The 25,601-nt window shown below is 34.9% G+C and overlaps 1 protein-coding gene across 1 annotated transcript in view; it reads left to right on the top strand.

Moving 5' to 3' along the window:
- The window catches only part of LOC135139189 (uncharacterized), an 84,147-nt gene extending 60,504 nt beyond the window's left edge, over positions 1–23,643 (top strand). Inside the window, exons 4-7 of the mRNA XM_064069324.1 lie at positions 19,220–19,288; positions 19,534–19,676; positions 19,730–20,074; positions 20,127–23,643. Coding sequence (XP_063925394.1) covers positions 19,220–19,288; positions 19,534–19,676; positions 19,730–20,074; positions 20,127–23,393 — 3,824 coding nt within the window. The 3' untranslated portion in view covers positions 23,394–23,643. The remainder of the gene's footprint in view (positions 1–19,219; positions 19,289–19,533; positions 19,677–19,729; positions 20,075–20,126) is intronic.
- The last annotated feature ends 1,958 nt before the right edge of the window (positions 23,644–25,601 follow it).

Below are 25,601 nucleotides of genomic sequence, written 5' to 3'. Positions count from 1 at the left end.
CTGGATGTTCTAGTTTTTAAAGTTTGCATTTTTTCAATATCAAATTTCTCGAGGTTTCAATTTCTAATTCTTCAGTTTTTTGACTCTTTGGTTTTTCACTCCTTCACATTTTCAATTTGCAATCTTTTGTTTGTTTTTTATTTTATTTATTTTTTAAATTTTTGGATTGTTCAATTCTACTTTCTTCAATTTTTCGTTTTTTTTTCTATTTTTTATTTTTTGTGCAATTTTTCGATCTGCAGTTTCACTAGTTTTCAATTTTTAAACTTTTTGGTGTTGTAGTTTTCTTTATTTTCTTTCTTTTTTTAATCTTTCGGGTTTTAAATGTGCTGATTTTATATTTTTTCTTCTTTTCAATGTGAAATTTTTGAATTTGTGGATTTTCCATGTTTTCAATTTTACAATTTTTGCATTTTTCAGTTATTGTAAGTATTTTAAAATTTTTCATTCATTCAATTTTTCAATCTCTCAGTGTTACAGTTTTTTGACTGTACAATTTTGACGATTCTATAATTTTTCATATTACAATTTTTGAGTTTTCCAATTTTTCTAATCAAAGAAATGAAAAAATTGTAAAATTGAAGCATCAAAAATGGAACGAAAAAATATACTATGAAAAATTTAAATTTAGAAATCAAGAACTTGAAAAATTGAAAAATCGAAAGATCAAAAATTGCAAAATTTTAAAATCAAAGTGCAGAATTGAAAAAACGAAATATTGAAAATTAAAGAAGTTGCAAAGTTGAAAAATTTAAAAATTAGGAAATCGAGGAATTGAAAAATCAGTGACTGAAAATTGAAAACAAATGGAATAAACGAAAAATTGTGTCTAGTAGTAGTTTTGGAGATTATCTGCCTAATAAAAATTGACAGCAAAAAATTGTGTAGTTTATAGCGTATTTATGCTTTATGTAAAAGTATGTCACAGCTAATCAATGGAATTATAGACATTTCTTGTGTTTTTTGTTGGTAGTTTATTCTTCCTTCTTTCCGAGCTGCTGGACGTAAATTTTAAATGATAAAAACTCTTAAATTTTGATGAAAATTTCTTTTGAAAAGAAATTGTAACTTTCAGTGTGGATTTTCGAAGTAAATTCACTTTTTTAAAGCCACTCATATACATAAAGTCACTGTTTTCCTGACCCAATTTGAACGAAACATACTTTATTTTCAGAAATTTTCAACCTTATAAAAATCAAGTTTGTGGATTTTATTTCAAAAAATGCTTTCAAAAGTTTCCCGGATGTTGTTCCGGTAACGTTGGTCCAATTGGTACTATGTAAATGTATGCAGATGCGCATTTTATATTCAAATGCCTCTGTGAGAACAACATGCGAAATTCCAAGATCATTCTGACGCATCTTGACGTGATTTGCTGACCGTAGACCAAATTTAATATAGAACAGCTTTGTACTTCACACGACCTTGCACATCCATAAAAAAGGTTAATAGCTTTGCAACGGTTCAAAGGGTCGGATTCGCATCACTTCCAAGACCAAAACAAGAATGTATTGTTTTTCTAACTCTCTCTCGAAGCTCGTTTAGAGGTCAGCTTTGTTTCCTATTTTCTTTGCGCATCGTAACGCATAGAAATACAATAAGCTTACAGTCAACGTTTGCGTCAATGCATCCTCCACAGCGATTCGATTAGCTGTCGTATTTCCTAATCCGTCGCATAATAACCGCTTTCCCCTCTGATTGCAATACCCCCCGCTTCGGCAATAAATATAATCCGAAGAAACAAAAAATCCAAATCAATGTTTCACACGAAATCATTAGAAAAAGCGGCTTATAATCGCGCTCGCCCCGGGATCCTCACTCTCCATACAATCGCATTTAATCAATCCAATCAGAAAATCCCATTAGCAATCGCATAAAACATGCTAAGCTCCCGGGACCTCTTAATAACACACCACTGAATCATCTCGGTGCAGTGTGTTATTAGCGTCATTAGAATCCGTCTTTTTGCCACGGCACCACCTGCAGGTATCGTGCCGCGCTGATGAATCCCCAACCGATTGGAACGTCACGTCACTGTTCCGGCACGCCACTGTCGCCCTTCTTGCATCATCGGCTATTAGCGATAGTGATCGCCGATGCATTCTGCATTAATCGGGAAGGAAGCAGTAGGCGCTTAATGGAATGCAGGCGATGATGTGTGCGGAAACTACCGACGCTTGATGACTGTGTAACAATGCTAAATACTAAGGCGATTTACACTACAATAATACTACCTACAGTGTTTTTATATTTTTATTATACTACCTATATGTAAAGTAGAGTCCGCGAAATAGTGAGAACAGAAAGCCAAGGTTCACTATTTGGCGGACTATACTTTAAGCTGATAGTGTTTAAAAAATTTTTATTTTTTTTTATTGGTCAAAGTACAATCTATTTCTGACGTCACTGGATACTACACTCATAATGTGCAATAGTTTGATGACTGCACGTGATTTTTCTTTCATTATCCATACCACGACTATTTAAATACCTTGAATTAATTGAAGGTTTAAAGTCTACTTGGGACTGGCGCTTTTGAAAGGTTTTTTTGCGTGTACTACAGTGTTTAATTGGCCTACGTAAATCGATTCTTAATAATTCATGTTGGTAGCTTCGTAAATGTGAACCGGGACAATTTGGTTTATTAAGTTGTTGAAAAATATTATGTGGTAGATTTGACGTATTCTTAGATTTTTTATTTGGCAGATTTGAAGATTTCTAATTTTAGACTTGTCATTTCCTTACACTTATAATTGCAGCATACCTTTAAAAATTTCATTTTGAATTATCAAAGTTTAAAAGTGGGTATAAATTGTTGCGACATAACCTTACATAAATCTGTCATAAGGTTGACAAGCTCAGGGAGTACCACATCTCTCAATCAATTTGGATAACTCTGTCTGAGAGAGCAATAAAAAACGCGATCAAAGACACGCATAAATTTTGAAAGATTTGTCTTTGATAGAATTTTCGTTTCGTCGGACTACCTTCAATTTGGAAATTTGATTTGATAATCCAAATCAAAGACAAACTATTAAAAATCCATGGCTGTGTGATCATGTTTTCTGTTAGTCTTTTGGTAGTACTGACTTAGTTTAAAAGAATTTTGGGTTTCCCTATTGTGGTATTTTTGAAACAGTTTAAAGAATCTCGGGGACCTCTGTTTTTTTTTTAATCAGTTTGAAAGAAACTGGAGGGGGATTCTGAATTATTCTCGGGAAATACTTGTGTTTGGCTTTTGAAGTAGTTTGAAAGAATTTCGCAAAACCCTTCTGTCTTATTTTTGAAAGAATTTGAGGAATTGTCGGGAACTACTTGTGTTTCCTTTTTGAAAGAGTTAAAAGAATCTTGGGGATCCTCGGCTTTTATTTCTGAAAGAACCTCAAACGTTCCTGTCGTTGAAAAAGTTTGAAAGAATCTCGAAGATTTCTGTTGTTTTATTTTTTAATCAGTTTGAAGGAATCTCGAGTGTCCCTGTCGTGATATTTTTGAAACAATTTAAAAGAATCTCGGAGACCCCTTCTAATATATTTTTAAATCAATTTGAAAGAATCTTAGGGACTCTTTATGTCTTATTTTTGAAAAAAATTGAGGAAATCAATTTCCTGGGGTTATATTTTTGAAATAGTTTGAAATAATCTCAGGGGTTCGTTTTGTGGTGTTTTTGAAAGAATTTGAAATAATCTCGAGGATCTCTATTGTTTTATTTTTGAATCAGTTCGAAAGAACCTCGGGGACCCCTTCTGTCTTACTTTTGAAAAAATTTGAAAAATTCTCGGGAACTTTTTGAATGAATTTGAAAGAATCTCAGGATTTCCTGTTGTGGTATTTTTGAAAGAGTTTGAAAGAATATCGAGGACCCCTATTATTTTATTTCTGAATCAGTTTGAAAGAATCTCGGGTGTATCTGTTGTGGAATTTTTTAAACAGTTTAAAATATTCTCGGGGACCCCTTCTATTTTAGTTTTAAATCGTTTGAAAGAATCTCGGGGATCCTTTCTGTCTTGTTTTTGGAAGAATTTGAGGAATTTTCTGGAATTACCTGCGTTTCTTTTTTGAATGAGTTTGAAAGAATTTAGAAACTCTAGTGTTCCATTTTTGAAACAGTTTGAAAGAATCTCGGCGATTTCTGTTGCGTTATTTTTAAATGAGTTTGGAAGAATGTCAGGGACTCTTGTTGTTTTATTTTTGAATCAGTTTGAAAGAATCTCGAGGGTCCCTGTTGTGGTACTTTTCAAAGAGTTTAAAAGAATCTCGGGGACCCCTTCTGTTTTATTTTTAATTCAGTTTGAAAGAATCCTGGGGATCCTTCCTGCCTTATTTTTGAAAGAATTTGAGGAATTCTCAGGAACTACCTGTGTTTCTTTTCTAAACGAGTTTGATAGAATTTCGGGAACCCTGGTATTTTTACTTTTGAAAACTTTTGAAAAAGTTTGAAATTATCTCGGGGATTCCTGTTGCGTTATTTTTGAAGGAGTTTGATAGAATTTCAGAAACTCTAGTGTTCCATTTTTGAAACAGTTTGAAAGAATCTCGGCGATTTCTGTTGCGTTATTTTTAAATGAGTTTGGAAGAATTTCAGGGACTCTTGTTGTTTTATTTTTGAATCAGTTTGAAAGAATCTCGAGGGTTCCTGTTGTGGTACTTTTCAAAGAGTTTAAAAGAATCTCGGGGACCCCTTCTGTTTTATTTTTAATTCAGTTTGAAAGAATCCCGGGGACCCTTCCTGCCTTATTTTTGAAAGAATTTGAGGAATTCTCAGGAACTACCTGTGTTTCTTTTCTAAACGAGTTTGATAGAATTTCGGGAACCCTGGTATTTTTACTTTTGAAAACTTTTGAAAAAGTTTGAAATTATCTCGGGGATTCCTGTTGCGTTATTTTTGAAGGAGTTTGATAGAATTTCAGAGACTCTTGTTGTTGTTTTATTTTTTAATCAGTTTGAAAGAATCTTGGGGGTTCTTAATGTGTATTTTTGAGAAAAAGTTTGAAACAATCTAAGGGATCCCTGTTGTGATATTTTTAAACAGTTTGAAAGAATCTAGGGGACTCCTTGAAAGAATTTGAGAAATTCTCGGGAATTAACTTTTTGAATGAGTTTGGAAGAATCTTGGGGTTCCTGGGATTTTATTTTTGAAACAGTTTGAAAAAATCTCCGGTGTTCCTGTTATGGCATTTTTGAATCAGTTTGAAAGAATCTCGGGTGTCTTGTCGTGGTATTTTTGAAACAGTTTAAAAATATCTCGGGGACTCCTTCTATTTTTAAATCAGTTTGAAAAAATGTCAAGGATTCTTTCTGTCTTATTTTTGACAGAATTTGAGGAATTCAATTTCCTGGGGTTTTATTTTTGAAAGAGTTTGAAAGAATCTCGAGGACCCCTGTTGTTTTATTTTTGAATCAGTTTGAAAAAATTTCGGAGGTCCCTGTCGTGGTATTTTTGAAACATTTTAAAAGAATCTCGGAGATTCCTTCTATTTTATTTTTAAATCAGTTTGAAAGAATCTCAGGGATCCTTTCTGCCTTATTTTTGAAAGAATTTGAGGAATTCTCAGGAACTACCTTTTTGAGTGAATTTAAAAGAATCTCGAGGACCCTTGTTGTTTTATTTTTGAATCAATTTAAAAGAATATCGGGTGTCCCTGTCGTGGTATTTTTTACACAGTTTAAAAGTATCTCGGGGACCCCTTCTATTTTTAAATTAGTTTGAAAGAATCTCACGGACTCTTTCGGTCTTATATTTGAAAGAATTTGAGGAATTCAATTTCCTGGTGTTTTATTTTTGAAAGAATCTCTTGGAGCCCTGTTGTTTTATTTTTGAATCAGTTTGAAAAAATTTCGGGGGTCCCTATCGTGGTATTTTGGAAACATTTCAAAAGTATCTCGGAGACCCCTTCTATTTTTAAATGAGTTTCAAAGAATCTCACGGACTCTTCCTGTCTTATTTTTGAAAGAGTTTGAGGAATTCAATTTCCTGGGGTTATATATTTTTGAAACAGTTTCAAATAATCTGTTGTGGTATTTTTGAAAGAGGACCCTTGTTGTTTAATTTTTGAATCAGTTTGAAAGAATCTCGACTGTTCCTATTTTGGTACTTTTTAAAGAGTTTGAAAGAATCTTGAGGACCTCTATTGTTTAATTTTTTAATCAGTTTGCAAGAATCTCGAGTGTTCCTATTTTGGTATTTTTTAAAGAGTTTGAAAGAATCTCGGGGACGCTTGTTGTTTTATTTTTGAAAGAGTCTGAAACAATCTTAAGGACCCCTTGTATTTTATTTTTTTATGAATTTGAAAGAATCTTTGGGACCCCTTCTGTCTTATTTTTTAAAGAATTTGAGAAATTCTCAGGAATTAACTTTTTGAATGAGCTTGGAAGAATCTCAGGGTTATTTCTGAAACAGTTTGAAAGAATCTCAGGGATTCCTGTTGTGGCATTTTTGAAAGAGTTTGAAAGAATCTCTGGGATCCCTGTTGTTTTATTTTCGAAACAGTCTGAAACAATTTTGTGAAACCCTTGTATTTTATTTTTGAATCATTTTGAAAAAAAACTGTGGGGTCCTTGTTGTAGTATTTTTTGAACAGTTTGAGAGAATCTCGGGAACTCCTGTCTTATTTTTGAAAGAATTCTCGAGGACTACTTGCTTTTCCTTTCTGAATCAGTTTGAAAGAATCTCGAGGACTCCTGTTGGGGCATTTTTGAAAGAGTGAAAGAATATCGGTAATCCCTGTTGTTTTATTTGTGAAACAATGTAAAAGAATCTCGAGGAGGCGTGGTGTTTTATTTTTGAAACAGTTTGAAAGAATTTGAGGAATTCTCGAGAATTCATGGCATTTCCTTTTTGAATAACTTTGAACGAATTTCGGGGATTCCTGCTGTAATATTTTTTAAGGAGTCTTAAAGAATTTCAGGGACTTCAGGGATTGCTTTATATTTGAATCAGGTTGAAAGAATCTCGGGGACACCTGTTGTTTTATTTTTGACACAGTTTTAAAGAATCTCCGGGATTTCTGTTGCGTTCTTTTTGAGGGAGTTTGAAAGAATTTCAAGGACTCTTGTTGTTTTATTTTTTAATCAGTTTAAAAGTATCTCGGGGACCCTTTCTTTTTTATTTTTAAATCAGTTTGAAAGAATCTCGTGTGTAGCCTGTGTTGATATTTTTTAAACAGTTTGAAAGAATCTCAGGGGTTCGTGTTGTCGTATTTTTGAAAGAGTTTGAAAGAATCTCGAAAACTCCTGTTGTTCTATTTCTGAATCAGTTTGAAAGAATCTCGGGTGTACTTGTGGTATTTTTGAAACAGTTTAAAAGATTCCCAGGGACACCTTCTATTTTAGTTTTAAATCAGTCTGAAAGAATCTCAGGAGTCTTTTCTGCCTTATTTTTGAAAGAATTTGAAGAATTTTCGGTAATTACCTGCATTTCTTTTTTGAATGAGTTTGAAAGAATATCAGGAACCCTTGTTTTTATTTTGGAAACAGTTTGAAAGAATCTCGGGGATTTCTGTTGTGTTATTTCTGAAGGAGTTTGAAAGAATTTCAGGGACTCTTGTTGTTTTAATTTTTAATCAGTTTGAAAGAACCTCGGGGGTTCCCGTTGGGGTATTTTTGAAAGAGTTTGAAAGAATCTCGAGGATCTCTGTTGTTTTATTTTCGTAACAGTCAGAAGCAATCTTAGGGACACCTTGTAATTTATTTGTGAATCAGTTTGAAAAGAATCTGTGGGGTCCTTGTTGTGATATTTTTTAAAAAGTTTGAAAGAATCTGGGGAACTCCTTCTGTCTTATTTTTGAAAGAATTTGAAGAGTGCTCGGGAATTACCTGTGTTTCTTTTTTGAATGAGTTTGAAAGAATCTCGGGGATTTCTGCTGTGTTATTTCTGAAGGAGTTTGAAAGAATTTCAGGGACTTCAGAGATTGCTTTATATTTGAATCAGTTTGAAAGAATCTTGGGAAAATTTGTTGTTGTATTTTTGAAACAGTTTGAAAGAATTTCATGGGTTCCTGTTGTTATATTTTTGAAAGAGTTTTAAAGAATCTCAGGGATCCGTGTTGTGGTATTTTTGAAAGTTTTAAAGAATCTCGGGGATTCCTGCTGTTTTATTTTTTAATCAGTTTTAAAGAATCTCGGGGATCCCTGTTATGGTATTTTTGAATCAGTTTGAAAGAATCTCGGGGACCCCTGTTGTTTTATTTGTGACACAGTTTGAAAGAATCTCGGGGGGCTTTTTGTGATATCTTTGAAACAGTTTGAAAGAATTTCGAGGACCCCTATTGTGATACTTTTGAAAGAGTTGAAAAATCTCGAGGATTCATGTAGTGTTATTTTTGAAATAGTTTGAAAGAATCTCAGGGATCCCGTGTGTTTTATTTTTGAATTAATTTGAAAGAATCTCGGGGACCCTTTCTGTTTTATTTTTGAAAGAATTTGAGGAATCCTCAGGAACTACCCCTGTTTCCTTTTTGAATGAGTTTGAAAGAATCTCGGAGGTTCCTGTTGTGTTAATTTTGAAGGAAGTTCCGGGACATTGTTGTTTTATTTTTAATTCAGTTTTAAAGAATCTCGGGGACAAATTCTCTTTTCTTTTTGAAAGAAGTTGAGGAATTCTCGGTGTTTTGTTTTTGAAACAGTTTGAAAGAATCTCTAGGAACCCTTATACTTTATTTTTGAAATAGTTTGAAAAAATGTCTGGGATCCCTTTTGTTTTATTTTTGAATCAGTTTGAAAGAATCTCGAGGGTTCTTTTAAAAGAGTGTAAGAATCTCGGAGATGCTTGTTTTATTTTTTTAACAAATTTGACAGAATGTCGGGGATCCATGTTGTTTTATTTTTAAAACAGTTTGAAAGAATCTCTATTGTGATATTTTTGATAAAGTTTGGAAAAATCTCGAGGATCCATGTTATTGTTATTTTTGAAAGAGTTTGAAAGAATCTCGGGGATCCAGTTGTTTTATGTTTGAAACGGTTTGAAAGAATTTCAGGGACCCCTTGTGTTTTATTTTTAAATCAGCCTGGAAGAATCTCGAGGATTCTTTTCATTTTATTTTTAAATCAGTTTAAAAGAATCTGGCAGAGGGGACATTGTTTTCTTTTTGAAACAGCTTATAAGAATCGCAAGGACCATTTCTGTTTTATTTTTAAAACATCTTATGTTTCATTTGCAGTAACAATTTTTTTCAATTTTTAAGAGATTTTTTTTAAACTGAATTTAACACAAATTTTGAAAAAAAATTGTTATTTACAATTTTAAAACAGTTAAATATAATTGATACATTTTTTTACCTCCCGAGCCTAAACTAGGAAATATGTTGGAAAAAAAAGTCGTCTGGTGGGCTCTGAAATAATTTAAAAATAATTATGTTGGTATAGCAGCTATTTGACGCTTTATTTGACAGTTATTTCACTGTCCCTGTTAAACTAAACAGGTAACGCGTTGGTGTTGCAACATCATTATTTTAGAGGACTTTTTTTTCGATCATATACCTCTATACTTTATTTGAAGAATGTATAATTTTGTTTTTTAGATATTTCAGAGATCCCCAAATATGAAAAATTATTGTTTTAATTTGTTAATTGCAAAAAGTACACTTCTTTTATTTTAAGACAACTACTATTACTAGGTAGGTACAAGTTTGATGAAAAGGTTTGACAATGGTTACTAGACGAAACTAATGAACTTAAAATAAAACAATACATGACGATAATAAGCGTTAATTAATTTAAAACATAAACCAATAACCAAAAAAAGTTTTCGCGGAAGCCAAATTTAAAATTTTTAAACCCGAACGTAACCCGACTTTTACAATATTGCGTCGCTTTCCTATTCGGGCACGCCACTGTCACTGCTCTTGCGTCATCGGCCATTAACGATAATAACCGCCGATACATTTTGCATTAATTGCCGGAAAGCCGACATGAGATAATTGGAATGCAGGCGAATATTGTGTTGTGAGGAAATTATGAATGCTGCTGAGCACGTTAGGTTCATAAACAATCAGCAATGGTCGCTTTACAGCTAGATGGAAATATTCGCGGAGACCTTGAGGTGATTTAATTAAATGAATGGAGGAATGGGTCGGCAGACACACCTTGCTGAGAAATTCGATGGGTGACCAAACGGAACTGACATTTGCGAAGCTAAAGGATAAGTTCGGTTTTCGAAGGCGAAATGAGATTAGGCGGGCCTGATAAGGGTGTGATGAATTTTAGTCAAAAAGCTTTGTTCTTTTGAAAATGGATTTTGATAGACAGCAAAATGTTGCAATCCCTTGTTGTTTACAAGACAAAAGTCATTTTTATAACCTTACTGATTGACGTGAATTGACATTTATATTTAGGGGAATGTGGTTACACCAACTGAAATTTGAAACGTTACCATATAAAGACAATACAAATACAATTCTGGTTCGGCCTTTAAAAAACAATTTAACTGTGTGAAGTTAGTTTCAGAAAATCGTTGATTACAACATGTGCTTTAAAGTAGACCCTTGTGGAACTCCGTGACTCATGTTGCTGCATAAATTTGCATTCAACTTAAATCTCCTACACGATTAAAGAATTAAAGTGTTGTTTTGCTTGTAGTAGTTGTAATTTCCTACAAATTTAGAAATAACGATGATGCCAAACCTTTGACCTACTGTCAAAGTACAACAAAAGTTACATTAAGGTGATGTCATCGTGGACGTTTCCACGGACTTGGGTGGAGTCTGTCTAAAAAAAACGGGATAACGAGTGTAATCTGAGCCCATTTTTTACAAAAGGAATGTTATTATTTTTCCGTGACTCACAAAATTTAAAAAACAATAACCCGTTTTTACTATGAAGTAGAATATGACCAAATGTTGCGTGCTGAGAGTACTAATAGACACATTAAAACAAGTCATGAAATTCTTTCAAACTCTTAGTGTGAGATTTCAAAACAAAAAATTGTTTACAAGCTTCTCGATTCGGTCATCATTAAGTCGGATATGCGCTTGCGCACGGAAAATTAATTACAAGATCGACAATAGAGAATGATTTATGTATAACATGACTTAGTTTTAATTGTCTTAAACAGGGTCACATCACACTTTTATTAATAAAACAAAAATAAACATCTGTTGCGCTTTAAAAGTGACCTGGACAATAACCTAATACTGCATTAAAACGACATAAAAGAAATATGGTTTGTTTAATTTGGTCACGGATGTTGCGAAAGAACTACCAATTCATAATAAAAACTGTAAATAACCTGCCATTAAAAAAAGAACTTTCGATAGTACGACTACGATTATTAAAATTTATAGAAGAAATTTTTTATGCACCAATTATATAAGATATCTAGGTTAGATTATGGTTCTTAAACATCGTTACCTGATTTAATGCATTCAGACAATTTGTATTAAGAAACGATTAGAATGTCGAAAGTAAACCATCACTAAAAAAATTATCTGTTTGAATTTAAACCAGTAACTAATAAAAGTACATTTTGTGCAGCTGGTCACCATCTTCACCAAACATATAAAAACGAACCCTCATTTGAATAACGTTTGTACAGTGTGTTGATTTTGTAAAGCAGCTAACTGTATAACATTTAATAAAATTTAATCACCTGTTAAGTAGTAAAACTAACATTACCCGCTGGCCCGTATCCCGTTTTGCCAGTCCATTTCGGCAGGAAAATCTCGCCTCTTCCACCTAATAAACTGGATCTCCTTTCCCTGCGTCAATTTATTCGCGATTTCATTACTCGCTAACGCTCGAGCCGTTTAATTGCTGCTCTTAATAGCAAAAGCTCGTAGTGCTCAAGGGCGCGATTACCTAAGTCCATTGTTTCATTATCCTTACGCATCGCGCGGACGTCTTCTACGACACGGATTTTCCAACCGGTCGAATTATCATGACTTATGAAAAAATCCTGCGGTCGTCGATCAAGCCGGCCTATATTGTCGAGGACCCGTCCAACTCGACCAAAGCTGTATTCCTCCTGAGGCAATTAACATTCCATGTAAACAAGAACGGTCGTGGGCGCTCTCTCAGACTTACCGGCCGAACGTACATTCAAATTTAGTATCATCCACGAAAATCTCACGGATGGGAGTGCGGAGACGAATTATGCGAAATGCGGGGTTGTCTAGTCTTGTAGAAGTAGAATTTGTGAGCATTATTGGAGCGTTCGTATACTTCAGATGCATGTAAACAAAATCCCGGCAAGAGAATTTTAACGATATTTTATATCTTATTTTTGAAATTAACAAAAGATTATTGATGGTTTCGTCGCTATAAAATGATATTTTCGAATTTTTGTAGTGGTGCAGATTTTGCAAATATGCTCACCCAAATGTTTCAGAAAACATTCAGTCATTTGACTCAAATTCCATTTTCTGAAAAATCTGACGTGGTGCTCAACTTTTATTTAATTCAATAAATTTGAGCTGGAAAGTGTTTTTTCGTTAAATTTTTGGAGTTCAGCTAGCCATCAGTAAGTTCTGGGCATTTTGTGTCTTTCTTGAACTGTGTCTAAAATATAAAAGGTTCAAAAAGAAGATCATTTGGTTCAAATTACATCATAAAACTGCTCTAACTTCAAATAGATGTTCAAGATCTTAGACAATGTTGGCTCTACATTTTTCGAATATTTTTCCAGAGTTTGAGATCATCAACAAACTCTAAATTGCTAGAAATCAATCATCTCAGGTTCCAAACAAAAGATCATTTGGTTCAAATTCCATTGTCAAATTACTGTAACCTCCAATAGGTGTTCAAGATCATAGACAATGTTGGCTCTATATTTTTCGAATATTTTTCCATAGTTTGAGATCATCAACAAACTCTAAATTGCTAAAAATCAATCTCAGGTTCCAAACAAGAGATCATTTGGTTCAAATTCCATTGTCAAATTACTGTAACTTCCAATAGGTGTTCAAGATCTTAGACAATGTTAGCTCTATATTTTTCGACAATTTTTCCTCATTTCAGATCATCAACAAACCCATAATTGTTAGAAAGCTTCCAAATTTGAGCTGAAAAGTAGTTCTCGACAAGTTTTTATGGTTAAGTTAGCCATCCATAAGTTCTGGGCATTTTGTGTCTTTCTTGTAACTATGTGTTTAAAACTTATCAGATTCCAAAAAGGAGATCATTTGGTTCAAATTACATCATAAAACTGCTCTAACTTCAAATAGATGTTCAAGATCTTAGACAATGTTGGCTCTACATTTTTCGAATATTTTTTCAGAGTTTGAGATCATCAACAAACTCTAAATTGCTAGAAATCAATCATCTCATGTTTCAAACAAGAGATTATTTGGTTCAAATTCCATTGTCAAACTACTGTAACTTCCAATAGGTGTTCAAGATCTTAAACAATGTTAGCTCTATATTTTTCGACAATTTTTCCTCATTTCAGATCATCAACAAACCCATAATTGTTAGAAAGCTTCCAAATTTTAGCTGAAAAGTGGTTTTTCATCAAGTTTTTAGGGTTAAGTTAGCCATCGATAAGTTCTGGGCATGTTGTGTCTTCTTGTAACTATGTATTTAAAACATATCAGGTTCCAAAAAGAAAATCATTTGGTTCAAATTCCATCATAAAATTGCTGTAACTTCAAATAGATGTTCAAGATCTTAGACAATGTTGGCTCTACATTTTTCGAATATTTTTCCAGAGTTTGAGATCATCAACAAACTCCAAATTGCTAGAAATCAATCATCTCAGGTTCCAAACAGGAGATCAATTGGTTCGAATCTCATTGTCAAACTACTGTAACTTCCAATAGGTGTTCAAGATCTTCGATAATGTTAGTTCTATATTTTTCGACCATTTTTCCTCATTTCAGATCATCAACAAACCCATAATTGTTAGAAAGCTTCCAAATTTGAGCCGAAAAGTAGTTTTTCGACAAGTTTTTACGGTTAAGTTAGCCATCCATAAGTTCTGGGCATTTTGTGTCTTTCTTGTAACTATGTGTTTAAAACTTATCAGGTTCCAAAAAGGAGATCATTTGGTTCAAATTACATCATAAAACTGCTCTAACTTCAAATAGATGTTCAAGATCTCAGACAATGTTGGCTCTACATTTTTCGAATATTTTTCCAGAGTTTGAGATCAACAAACTCTAAATTGCTAGAAATCAATCATCTCAGATTCCAAACAAGAGAACATTTGGTTCAAATTCCATTGTCAAACTACTGTAACTTCCAATAGGTGATCAAGATCTTAGACAATGTTAGCTCTATATTTTTTGACAATTTTTCCTCGTTTCAGATCATCAACAAACCCAAAATTGTTAGAAAGCTTCAAAATTTGAGCTGAAAAGTAGTTTTTCGTTAAGTTTTTAGGGTTAATTTAGCCATCAGTAAGTTGTGGCCATTTTGAGTCTTTCTTAAAACATGTCGGGTTCCAAAAAGGATATCATTCGGTTCAAATTCCATCATAAAATTGCTGTAACTTCAGATAGATGTTCAAGATCTTAGACACTGTTAGGTCTACCTTTTTCGACACTGTTCTTTGCGTTTCTAATCAACATTTACGGAATTGCTGGAAATCTTTGAAATTTGAGCTTAGATTTTTGGACTTGATCTGTGTTCTGGAGTTTTTTGTATCTTCAAAAATGACACAATCGGGACGGTTTTTATGTTCTGGCTGTCACTTTGGTGTAGATAATCAGAACCTCAGAAAAATATTACTTTTAGCAAGTTGCATGTTTTTCTAAAATGTTTATACATCTTAATCACAAAAAATATCAAAATACTGAACTAGAAGGTGATTCTGAAGTTCTTTCTTTTTCAGACACGTTAAAATTTGTCCAGCTCATCTCAGGTTCCAAAAAGCAGATCATTTGGTTCAAATTTCATCATCAAACCACTATAACTTCGGATAAGTGTTCAAGATCTTAGACAATGTTAACTCCATATTTTTTGACAATTTTTCCTGCGAAATTGCGAAAAAATTTGCAGATTTGACCTGGGAAGCAGTTTTTTCGTCAATTTTTTGGAGTTAAGTTAGCCATCAGTAAGTTATGGGCATTTTGGGTCTCCTAGACACATTTATATGTGCCTAAATGCTGTAAGATTTCAAAGAGAAGGTCATTTGACTCAAATTCCATTTTCTGAGTACTGCAGCTTTGGCCAGGTGCACACGATTGCATACAATGTTAGCTTCGTATTCTTCAACAGTTTTTTTGAGTTTGAATCATCAGTAAGCATGGAATTGCTAGAAAACTTCCAAATTTGTATTGGAAAGTAGTTTTTTTTCGTCAAATTTTGTAGTTGAGCTCTCGTTCAGCGATTTCTGAGCATTTTCAGTCTTTTAAACACTCTCAGGTCTATCCAAATTATCTCAGGTTTCAAAAAGAAGATTATTTCGCTCAAATTCCAATTTCTAACTACTGTAACTTTGACCATGGCTCAGAATTTCAAAAAAGTTAGCCTCCTATTTTTCCTGAATTTTTTTGGCGTTTCAGGTTATCAACAAACACATAGTTATAAAACAGTTTATTCGTCAAATTTTTTTAGATTAAGTAGCTATCAGCGAGTTTTGGGCATTTTGAATCTCTGAAACACGCTTAAATGTGTCCAAATCACTCAAGTTCCAAAGAGAAAATCATTTCCATCATCAAACTGCTGTAAATTCCGATAGGTGTTCAAGATCTTTGACAATGTAAGCTCTATATTTTTCGAATATTTTTCCAGACTTTGAGGTCAACAAAAAACACGAAATTACTAGAAAGTTTTCAAATTTGAACTGAAAAGTAATTTTTTCGTCAAGTGTTTCGAGTTAAGCTAACGATCAGTAAGTTCTACGCATTTTGTGTCATTCAAACACGTTAAAATGTATCTAAATCATCTCAGGTACCAATAAGGAGGTCACTTGGTTCAGAATTCATGATCAAACTTCCAACATGTATTCAAGATCTTAGATATTGTTAGCTCTACATTTTTCGACAATTTTTGCCGCATTTCAGATCATCAACAAACACGAAATTGTTAGAAAGCTTTCGAATTTGAGCTGGAAAGTAGTTTTGTCGTCAAGTTTTTCGAGTTAAGCTAACGATCAGTGAGTTCTGGCCCTTTTTGTCTTTCAGACACGCTGAAATGTATCAAGATCATCTCGAGTTCCAAACAGGAGATCATTTGATTCAAAATTCCTCACCATATTCCGATATGTGTTCAAGATCTTACATAATGTTAGCTCTACATTTGTCGACAATTTTTTCCGCGTTTCAGATCATCAACAATTACAAAATTGCTAGAAGGCTTTCAAATTTGCTCTAGAAAATAGTTTTTTCGTGAAATTTTTAAATTTAAGTTTGCCGGTAGCAATTTCGGTGAATTTTGTGTCTTTCGATACGCTAAAATGTAACCAGATCATCTGAGGTTCCAAAAAAGAGATTACTGGTCCAAATTCCGTCGTCAAAGTGGTGTTTGAGAACTTAGACAATATTAACTCTATATTTTTCGACAATTTTTCCTGCTTTTCAGATCATCAACAAACACGAAATTGTTAGAAAGCTTTCGAATTTGAGCTGGGAAGTAATTTTTTCATGAAGTTTTTAGAATTAAGTTAGTTTATTAGTAAGTTCTGAGCACTTTGTTCTTTCGACACGCTGAAATATAACCAGATCATCTCAGGTTCCAAAAAGGTGGTCGTTTGGTTCGAAATTCATCACCAAACTTCCGATGTACCTATGTTTAAGATCTGATACATATAATGTTAGCTCGACATTTTTTGACATTTTTCTAGCGTTTCAGATTGTCAAAAAACACGACCTTGCTAGAAAGCTTTCAAATTTGAGCTGGAAAGGAGTTTTTCATCAAGTTTTTCGAATTAAACAAACGATCAGTAAGTTCTAGCCGTTTTTGTCTTTCGGACACGCTGAAATGTATCCAGATCATCTCAGCTTCCAAATGGGAGATCATTTGGTTCAAAATTCATCACCAAACTTCCGATATGCGTTCAAGATCCTAGATAATGTTAGCTTTACATTTGCCGACAGATCATTAACAATCACGAAATTGCTAGAAAGCTTTCAAATTTAGGCTAGAAAATAGTTTTTTCGTCAAAATTTTAAATTTAAGTTTGTTCCGACATCTATGTTGAAGATATTAGATGATGTTAGCTTTACATTTGTCGATCATTTTTCCCGTGTTTCAGATCATCAACAATCACGAAATTGCTAGAAAGCTTTTACATTTGTACTAGAAAGTACTTTTTTCGTCAAATTTTTAAATTTAAATTTTCCAACAGCAAGTTCTGCGCATTTTGTCTTTCGATACGCTGAAATGAGGCTTTAAAAAAAGAGATCATTGGTCCAAATTCCGTCGTCAAAGTGCTGTAACTTCCCATAGGTGTTCGAGAAATCCGACAATATTAACTCTAGATTTTTCGACAATTTTTCCTGCTCTTCTGTTTATCAACAAACACGAAATTGATAGAAAGCTTTCGTATTTGAGCTGAAAAGTAGTTTTTTCATAAAGTTTTTAGAGTTAAGTTTACTTATATCCAGATTGTCTCAGGTTCCAAAAAAGTGATAATTATTTGGTTCAAATTTCATCGTCAAGCTGCTGGAACTTCAGATGGGTGTTCAAGATCTTAGACAATTTTAGCTGCATATTTTTCGACAATTTTTTCAAATCACGAATAAACATGAAATTGCTAGAAAACTTTCAAATTTAAACTAGAAAGTAGATTTTCGTCAAGTTTTTAGAGTTAAACTATCAGTAAGTTCTGGACATTTTTTGACTTTCAGACAGGTTGAAATATGCCTAGATTATCTTAGATCCCAAAAAAAATGAGATCATTTAGTTCAAATTTCGTCGTCAAATTGATGTACCTTCTGAGAGGTATTCAAGATCTTATACAATGAAAGCTCTATATTTTTCGCCGTTTTTTTTGCGTTTTAGATCATCAACAAATACGAAATTGCTAGAAAGTTTTCCAAATTTGACTGAAGAAATGTGTCAAAATCATCTCAAGTTCCAAAAAGGACCTCATTTGGTTCAAATTCCATCATCAAATTATTGTATTTTCCAGTAGATGTTTTTTAAGATCTTAAACAAAGTTAGCTCTAATTATTATTAACATTCCCAAAATTGCTGGAAAGCTTTGAAATTTGAACATAGATTTTTGGACTTGATCTGTGTTCTGGAGTTTTTTTAATCAAAAAGGGCACAATCCAGATAGATTTTCATGTTCTAGCCTCTGTCACTTTGGTGTAGATAATCAGAACCTAAGAAAAATATTACTTTTAGCAAGTTGCACGTTTTTCTAAAATGTTTATACACCGTAATCACAAAAAATATCAAAATACTGAAACTAGAAGGTGATTCTATCGCCAAAGTTCTGGAGCTGAAATATAAACCGAGTTCTAACTATTTTAATGTCCCAAACAGTCTCAGGTGTGCCCATATTGTCTCAGAGTATGAAAAGAAGACAATTCAGCTTAGTTTTCTTGTTCTGAAGATCACAATTTTGACGCAAGTGTTCGAAATCTCAGAAAATGGTACTTTGGTCCATTTTGCTAATTTATCTAATGCCTGAGATATCTAACAAACTGTTAAATTTAAGCTAAAGATGGTCTTTTTGAAAAATTTGTGACAGTGGTCATTATCAGGGTGTTTTAAACATTCTGGATGTTTATTTCTAACTTTTTATCAATTTTTCTATAGCTTTACTACGGAAACAAAACACGCTCAAACCCAGACCCTAGAATAAAGTTTGCCCGTCAAACTTCTAGAGTTCAATTTATGTAGTAGGGTTCTGAGTAATTTGGGTCTCCCATATACAGTCAGGTTTGGCCATATCGTCTCGAAGTACAAAAAATGACCAAGTTTTAAGCTAAAAACAGTCTCTTGGCCAAATTTCTGGAAGTCGGCTATCCATCAAGGAGTTCTTAACATTCTGCGTCTCCCAAACACATTCAAATATGCCCAGATCGTCTCCGATTCCGAAAAGAGGAAAACTTGTGTCAGTTTTTATGTTTCTAAGGCTGCAGTTTTGACAAAGCGGTCAGAAACGAAGACCCAAAACTGAGTATTGTCAAATTTCTTAATTTATAATTGTTAGTTTAATGCGAAGCATATTTTGAAGATTAAGTGGTGACCTTGAGTGAAATAAACGTCCCCCAGAAATGTTTACAAATTCCCAAAATTTTCAATTCTAGAACATACGATTTAATCAGTTATTGTATTGTGAAATTGCAAAAAATATAATCACTATGACTTTTACTCATGTTTGCTTCTTTTCCAGAGCTCATCCTCGAAACCGACCCAGAAAAAGGGAAAGCCGAATACGCGTTCGACAATCCAGGTTTCAAAGGTGAGTGTTAACAGCGCTAATGACTTAAGTCACTAGATCGGTTCGATTGTTGCCTGCTATCCCATAAAAGCCTCCGATGTGTGTTTTGTTTACAAACGCCGACACCAATTTGCATTTCTACGACTGATTCACTGATGGAATGTACGAAAGAATTGCTGACCTTGTGGTGCATGAAGGACTATGCTGTTTACTCGGCGGAAAATCGCGTTCGTTGTTTTAATTAGACCTTTTGCATTCTTTCACAGATCCTGGTTTTACTCCCATCGCGAAAGCCTTAGACAAAGATAAGCTAGACGGGAGCAAAGCGAAATGGGCCCAGTGGTCACCACTGAGCGCACTTACCACGAAGTCCGAGAAGAAGAAGACTTTGGATGACAGTGCCATTGATGTAAGTCGAACAGAGTCGCTTTGACTTAAGTTGATTATAATCTTGGCTTGCAGGGAAACGCAGTCAAAGTGGTGGCTCTACGAAGCCACGACTTCACTGGTCTGGGTTTCAACATTTGCGGAAACATGAAAGAAGGCATCTATATTAAAGATGTCTTGCATCGAGGTCCCGCCTCCGAATCAGGAAAACTAAACCCTGGTGATAGAATCAATAGCGTCACCATTAGTTTCGAACACATGGTCTACGAAGATGCCTTAACCATCTTAAGTTATGCTAGTCCTTACGAAGTAATAATCGAAGCTCGAGGTGGAAAAATCATCCACCAGACGGGGAGTGGCCAAGGGGCTCAACCCAGCCACCCCGTCTACAGAAGCTCCTCATGTACAGACCTTTTCAAAGTACGTACCACCCCAATTTAGAACAATTTTTTGTTTAAGTGACTATTTTCAGGTTGGCAGCACGTCAAAACGACGCCTCTTTGCCACAGACGACCACACAGGCTCCGGCTCCTCTAACTACTCCAGTTTACAAAAATCCAGAAGCAACATGACCACACTGGAACGCAAAGACTCGGAATCCCCCAAGAACGTCCAACCGAGAGCCAAGAAAGTCCCCCCGAAAACCCAAATGTCCCCAGAACAGCTGAAAAGCCAACTCGAACAGAAGATTCTCGCCGACCACCAAAACAACTTGAAGGCGAAGAACGAAAAACCGGCTAGAGTGGAAGCCGAAGTCCAGAAAACCGAAAACAAATTACAGAAGTTCGGGATTAGAGTTTTGCCCCCGGAGATGAGTCCAAAGAGCGCGGAATTATCGCAAAACGACAACAACATCAATTTAGAGAAGCAACCAGTCGGGGTTGACGAGGTTGACGACAAGAAGCCTCAGGTGAAGAAACGAGAAAGAAAAGTGACTCCAGAAAGGAGTGACGATAGTTTCGTTAGGGATAACGTTTTGAACGGGTCTGGAGTAAAACGGGACGCCAACGGGATTCCTCAAGAAATCCCCAACTACATGATGAACGCTGCAGTTGCTGCTAGAACCAACAGACGAGGCTCTGAAGACAGAGACGAAGTGGAAAAAACCCCGAAGAAGACAAAAGGGAAAGCACCTGCTCCTCCTGAAGAAAAACCAAAAGAACCCGAGAAACCCAAGGACAATCTGGACGAAATTCAAGCCATTGGTGACGATTTCGAAGAAGCTCTCCCCAAAACCAACATCGAAAACTTGGAGGAAGAAATCGAGGTTGAACTGAGAGCTAAAGCTAACGTGAAAGACTACAATTCTGACTCGGACCTCGAAACTGATAATCAGTCTTCAGTGAATACGATTGAGTTAAACTCCAGCGACATCACCATCCACCACGCCGAAGACAACGAAGATCGACAAAATAGAAGAACTGCCAGTACTGGCGATTTAACCAAGATTCAAAGAACGAGGAAGTCCAGTAGCGGTACTTTGGAGCGGGCGCAAAGTCTCGATATTACCGACACAAGCATACCAACCTTGACCAAGAAGCGAAAAGGTGGCAGAATTGAAGACGATATGGGTTCGCAGGAGGATATCTTCGGGAAGGTTATGATGAGCAAAGAACCGCGATTGTCGTTGATTCTGGACGGTTTGAACACGTTCCAGAGGAATAGACTAAAGAAGTCGACTGAATGGGGGAACCTTGAGGACGCAATCTTGAAACTGAACCAAGAAGACGAGAGTTTTTCGAGTTCGAACCAAAACTTGTCGCTTGACAATATGAACTTCGAACTGGGAGAAAAGACGGTCGAGTTTGACGCTTTAGTCAACAAAATCAACGAAATCAAGAGAGAGTCGATGGAGTTGTCTGAAACGATCAAAGAAGAAAATGCTCCTCCGGTTAAGCCCGAGAAGAAAATCAAAAACCAGATTTGGCCCACGTTCGATTTGGAAACTAGTGGGAATAAAGCAAACGGAAGTGCCATAGCAGCTGCCACGAGAGTCGAGGAGAAAATCACTCTAGATGACAATCCTCGACTTCTTACGGTTGAAAAGAGGCAAAGAAAACCTCCATTGCTCGAACCAAGCGAACCACCATTGTCGATGGAAACCGTGACAGTGGAGAAAAAAGTCACTAAACCGGCTGTACCTGAGAAGAAAGATTTTTTATTGTCTTCGCCCAAAAAAGCTAGTTCTTCTTATGTACCTGATAAAGAGGAAGTCACAGTCAAAACTAGTGAAGACAAACTTTCTAACAAGAGTGACGAAAGTAAAACTACCACCACACATCCCGTTGAGGATGTTATCTACTTGAATCTTATAGATTTAACCAGGAATTTTATTTTTACGGAGAAGATCGCGTGCAGTCAAGATGAAGACGATTTTGGGTATATTGGTAAAGATGATACCAACATTTCAGACGACATAAAGGTTTCGAGACACTCTTTGGGTAGTCTTGAACGTCCGAAATCAGACGACGCTAAAATGAACGTCAGTAATATCACAGTTAACAATCTTCACACTCAAAATGAAGAAAATCTTCACAGTTTGGAAATGCGTGTGAATGAGCATGGTGGCGAGAAAAGTGAGGAGGTGAGCGAACTCTATACCACAGCCCTTGATAGTACTATCAGACCTGACCACGACACTTCCAAAGTCACTATCAGTACTCCAGATATCATCAAAAACGTTACTATAACGGAAGCAATCAACAAACTCAACAACGACGTGATGATCCATGGACCATCTTCACTCACTCTTGAGATACCCAGTGAACCTGAACCCAAACCCAACGAGAATAAATTCTCAGTGGACTTGCAACCAGTGTTGCCAAAAGAAGAACCCCTTGAAACCAAACCGTATGACGACGAAGTCGACAACACCACCCCCAAAAACAACTCCTCCTTAACCTACATCACCGAAATCCAAGTCCTAACCCCCAACAATACCAACCCTTCCACAAACATATCAGAAATCGAAATAATCCCCAACATTAACAGCAACGGCCGCAACCTCGACCACGAATTCGAAGACTACGTCCGCAACTTCGAGTCCAACGTGAAAAACTTCGAGTCCAACATCCAAAAATTCGAAAACCGCTTCGAACCTCCCCCAAAACCCGACCTCAAGAGCATAATAATCACCGACAACGACGCCGAGAAGGAACTCCACAAAATCCACGAAATCGCCGAAGAACAACTGAAAAAGCTTCCAGAGATGCGGTTCACCACGTCCAGCTACGAATCCCCCAAAACCCCCGAGAAGCGCCAATCCCAGATCGAGCTCCTGCGATCCAACTTCGAGAAGAGTCCGCCGAAGGGCCCCAAGCCCGAAACCACGCCCAAATCCCGCATTCCGATCGCGACTACGGCCAAAACTCCGCCCACTTCGCCCGAGAGGCGGGACTCCCGGAACCTGGATATCGACAACGACAAGGACATTATGGAGCTGATGTCGTCGACGGTGCATTCCACGCCCATGGTGTCGCACTCCAAGTACCAGGTGAAGCCCCCGAGCAAGAACGTGACGGTGACGTCTATAAGGAGCAACTCGAAGATTCCGTCGGGGCTGCCGGTGCTGAGTGGGGGGAGCCGGCCGGCGGTGCCGCCCAGGAAGCACGAGGATGATCACGTGGTGCAGGTTTCCACCAATGGCGGAATGGAGAGTAGTTTTAAGCAGTGGGTGTTCAATCCGGCTGACCATTCGGTGACGAATATCGTTGTGGCGGAGAGCAAGCAGCAGAAGTGATGGGTCTGTGCAATTTTTAATGTAGGTGAAGACGTGGTCGCTCAATTTATAGTAACGTAGATATTTATGAAGTATAAAGTTGTATATATTTGTAAAAGTCAGTTTTATCTATGTATTTTTGCTATACTTTTATGCTGATGAATTTTGTTGTTGAAGGTTTTTGTAATTTTAATTGAGGGTGACTTATATTAACAAAAGTAACTGTTTTCTAACAAGAGATATATTCGATAATAAATTACACTCAAATATATCAGATATGTGTTTTATTTGGGGCGGGTTGGACATCTAAATTTAATCATTTATTCCAAAAGCAAAATAAAAGATTTGAGAGTTTCTCGTTAAAGGATTGTCAATTTGCAATTACCTCAAATTACTTGCACAACACATCGCCTGAGAACTTGTTTGATCTACAAACCCAAATGTGCGCAGGCCAATATCGACTCTAAGGGTTCAGAATTTCTACGGGAAATAGTTATTATTTAGATGCGTTTATTTACAAACATAAAGTGCAGTTATTTTTATGTTTTAGAAGCATTGTGTTCTATTTTGTATTAATTTTTACATATTTTTTGTCACAATTTTGGTTATTTATTTTACAATTTTTCGATTTTTCCACTTCTCGACTTTTCGCCTCCTCGAATTCTCGATTTTTTGATTTTTCGGTTTCTCGATGTCTCAAAGATTTTCGAATTTTTATTTTTTATTTTTTGATGTTTGGATTTCCCCATTTTCAGTTTTACAATATTTTAATTTGTCAATGTTTTAAATTTTAGACTTTTAGATTTTTCGATTTCTCAGCTTTCCAATTTCCCAATTAATTATTTTTTTTTCTTTCCCATTTCACGACTTCTCAAAGTTTCGATTTTGCAGTTCTTCAGTTCTTCAAAATTTTCGATTTTTTAAGTTTCCGATTTTTCGGGTTTGCTTTTGTGACTTTTCGATTTCTCAATTTTTTAATTTCCAAATTTTTGGATATTTTCAATTCTTCAATTTTTTTTGTATTTTTCAATATTTTTATATTTCAGTTTTCGGATTTTTTAGTATTTCGAACCTTCAATTTCTCGATTTTTCGTCTCTCTCGACTTTTTACTGTTTGGATTTTCAATTTTTCATCTTTTAAACTTTCAATTTTTCGACTGTTTTATACTTCGATTTTTCAACTTTTCGATATTTTAACTTTTCAATTTTTAAAATTTTAGGAATTTCGATTTCTTGAGTTTTCAGTTTTTCTATATTTCAATTTTTCAATTTTCAGCATTTTTAAGTTTTCGATTTTCCAATTTGTTTTTGAATGATTCGTTTTTCAAGTTTTTCGACGTTTCGAATTATAAACAGGCCAAAATCGAAAAATCGGAATGTTACAAATGGAAAAATTGATAAATCGAAAGATTGAACAATCAATACATCCGAATCTCGATAAATTGAGATTTCGAAAAATTGAAAATTTAAATATTCAGAGAATTGAAAAATTAAAATATACAACAACTGAAAACTACATATAGAAGAGTTGAAAAATTGAAAAATCTGTTTAACAAATGAAAAACTAACAATCCAAAAAATAAAAAATCTAAAAATCCAGAAGTCGAAAAATTGAAAAGTCGAAGAATCGAAATACTGAAAAATCCCAAAACAGAAAGAAATATCCAAAAATTGAGAAGTTAAAAAATTGGAAAATTGAGAACTCGAAAAACCAAAGTCAAAAAATCAAAAAATCGAAGAATTGAAGAACTGAAAAATCGAAACTTTGAGAAGTCTAGAAATGGTAAAATCAAAAATAGATTAATTGAGAAATCGGGAAACTAAAAATTTTGTAAAATTGAAAAGTAGAAATACTGAAAAACTGAATAATCAGAAAAACGAGAAATCAAAAAAATAAAATTCGAAAATCTTAAATTTAAAAATCAAAAATTGAAAAATCGACAAATCGAGAAATAGAAACTCCAGAATTCAAAAAATTGAACAATCGAAAAATTGAAGAGCCCAGAAGTAAAAAATTGAAAAACCGAGAAAACCAAAAACCGAAACAACGAAAAATTCAGAAACTGATACATCGAGAAATCGAAAGAGGGTTTTTTTTTTCAGTTTTCAAGAAAAAATTGAAAAACTAGAAAATTGAAAATTTAAAAAACGGAAAATTAAAAAATTGGAATATTGAAGAACTCAAAACTCGAGAAATCGAGAAATCTAGAATTTTAAAAATCCTAACAT

Source organism: Zophobas morio, unplaced genomic scaffold (genome assembly GCF_036711695.1).
Source record: "Zophobas morio isolate AGI-343-1 ecotype UQ-CSIRO unplaced genomic scaffold, CSIRO_AGI_Zmor_V1 ptg000031l, whole genome shotgun sequence".
Lineage (NCBI taxonomy): Eukaryota > Metazoa > Arthropoda > Insecta > Coleoptera > Tenebrionidae > Zophobas > Zophobas morio.
The sequence above is the reverse complement of the archived record's forward strand: the minus strand, read 5'-3'. Positions and strand labels throughout refer to the sequence as shown.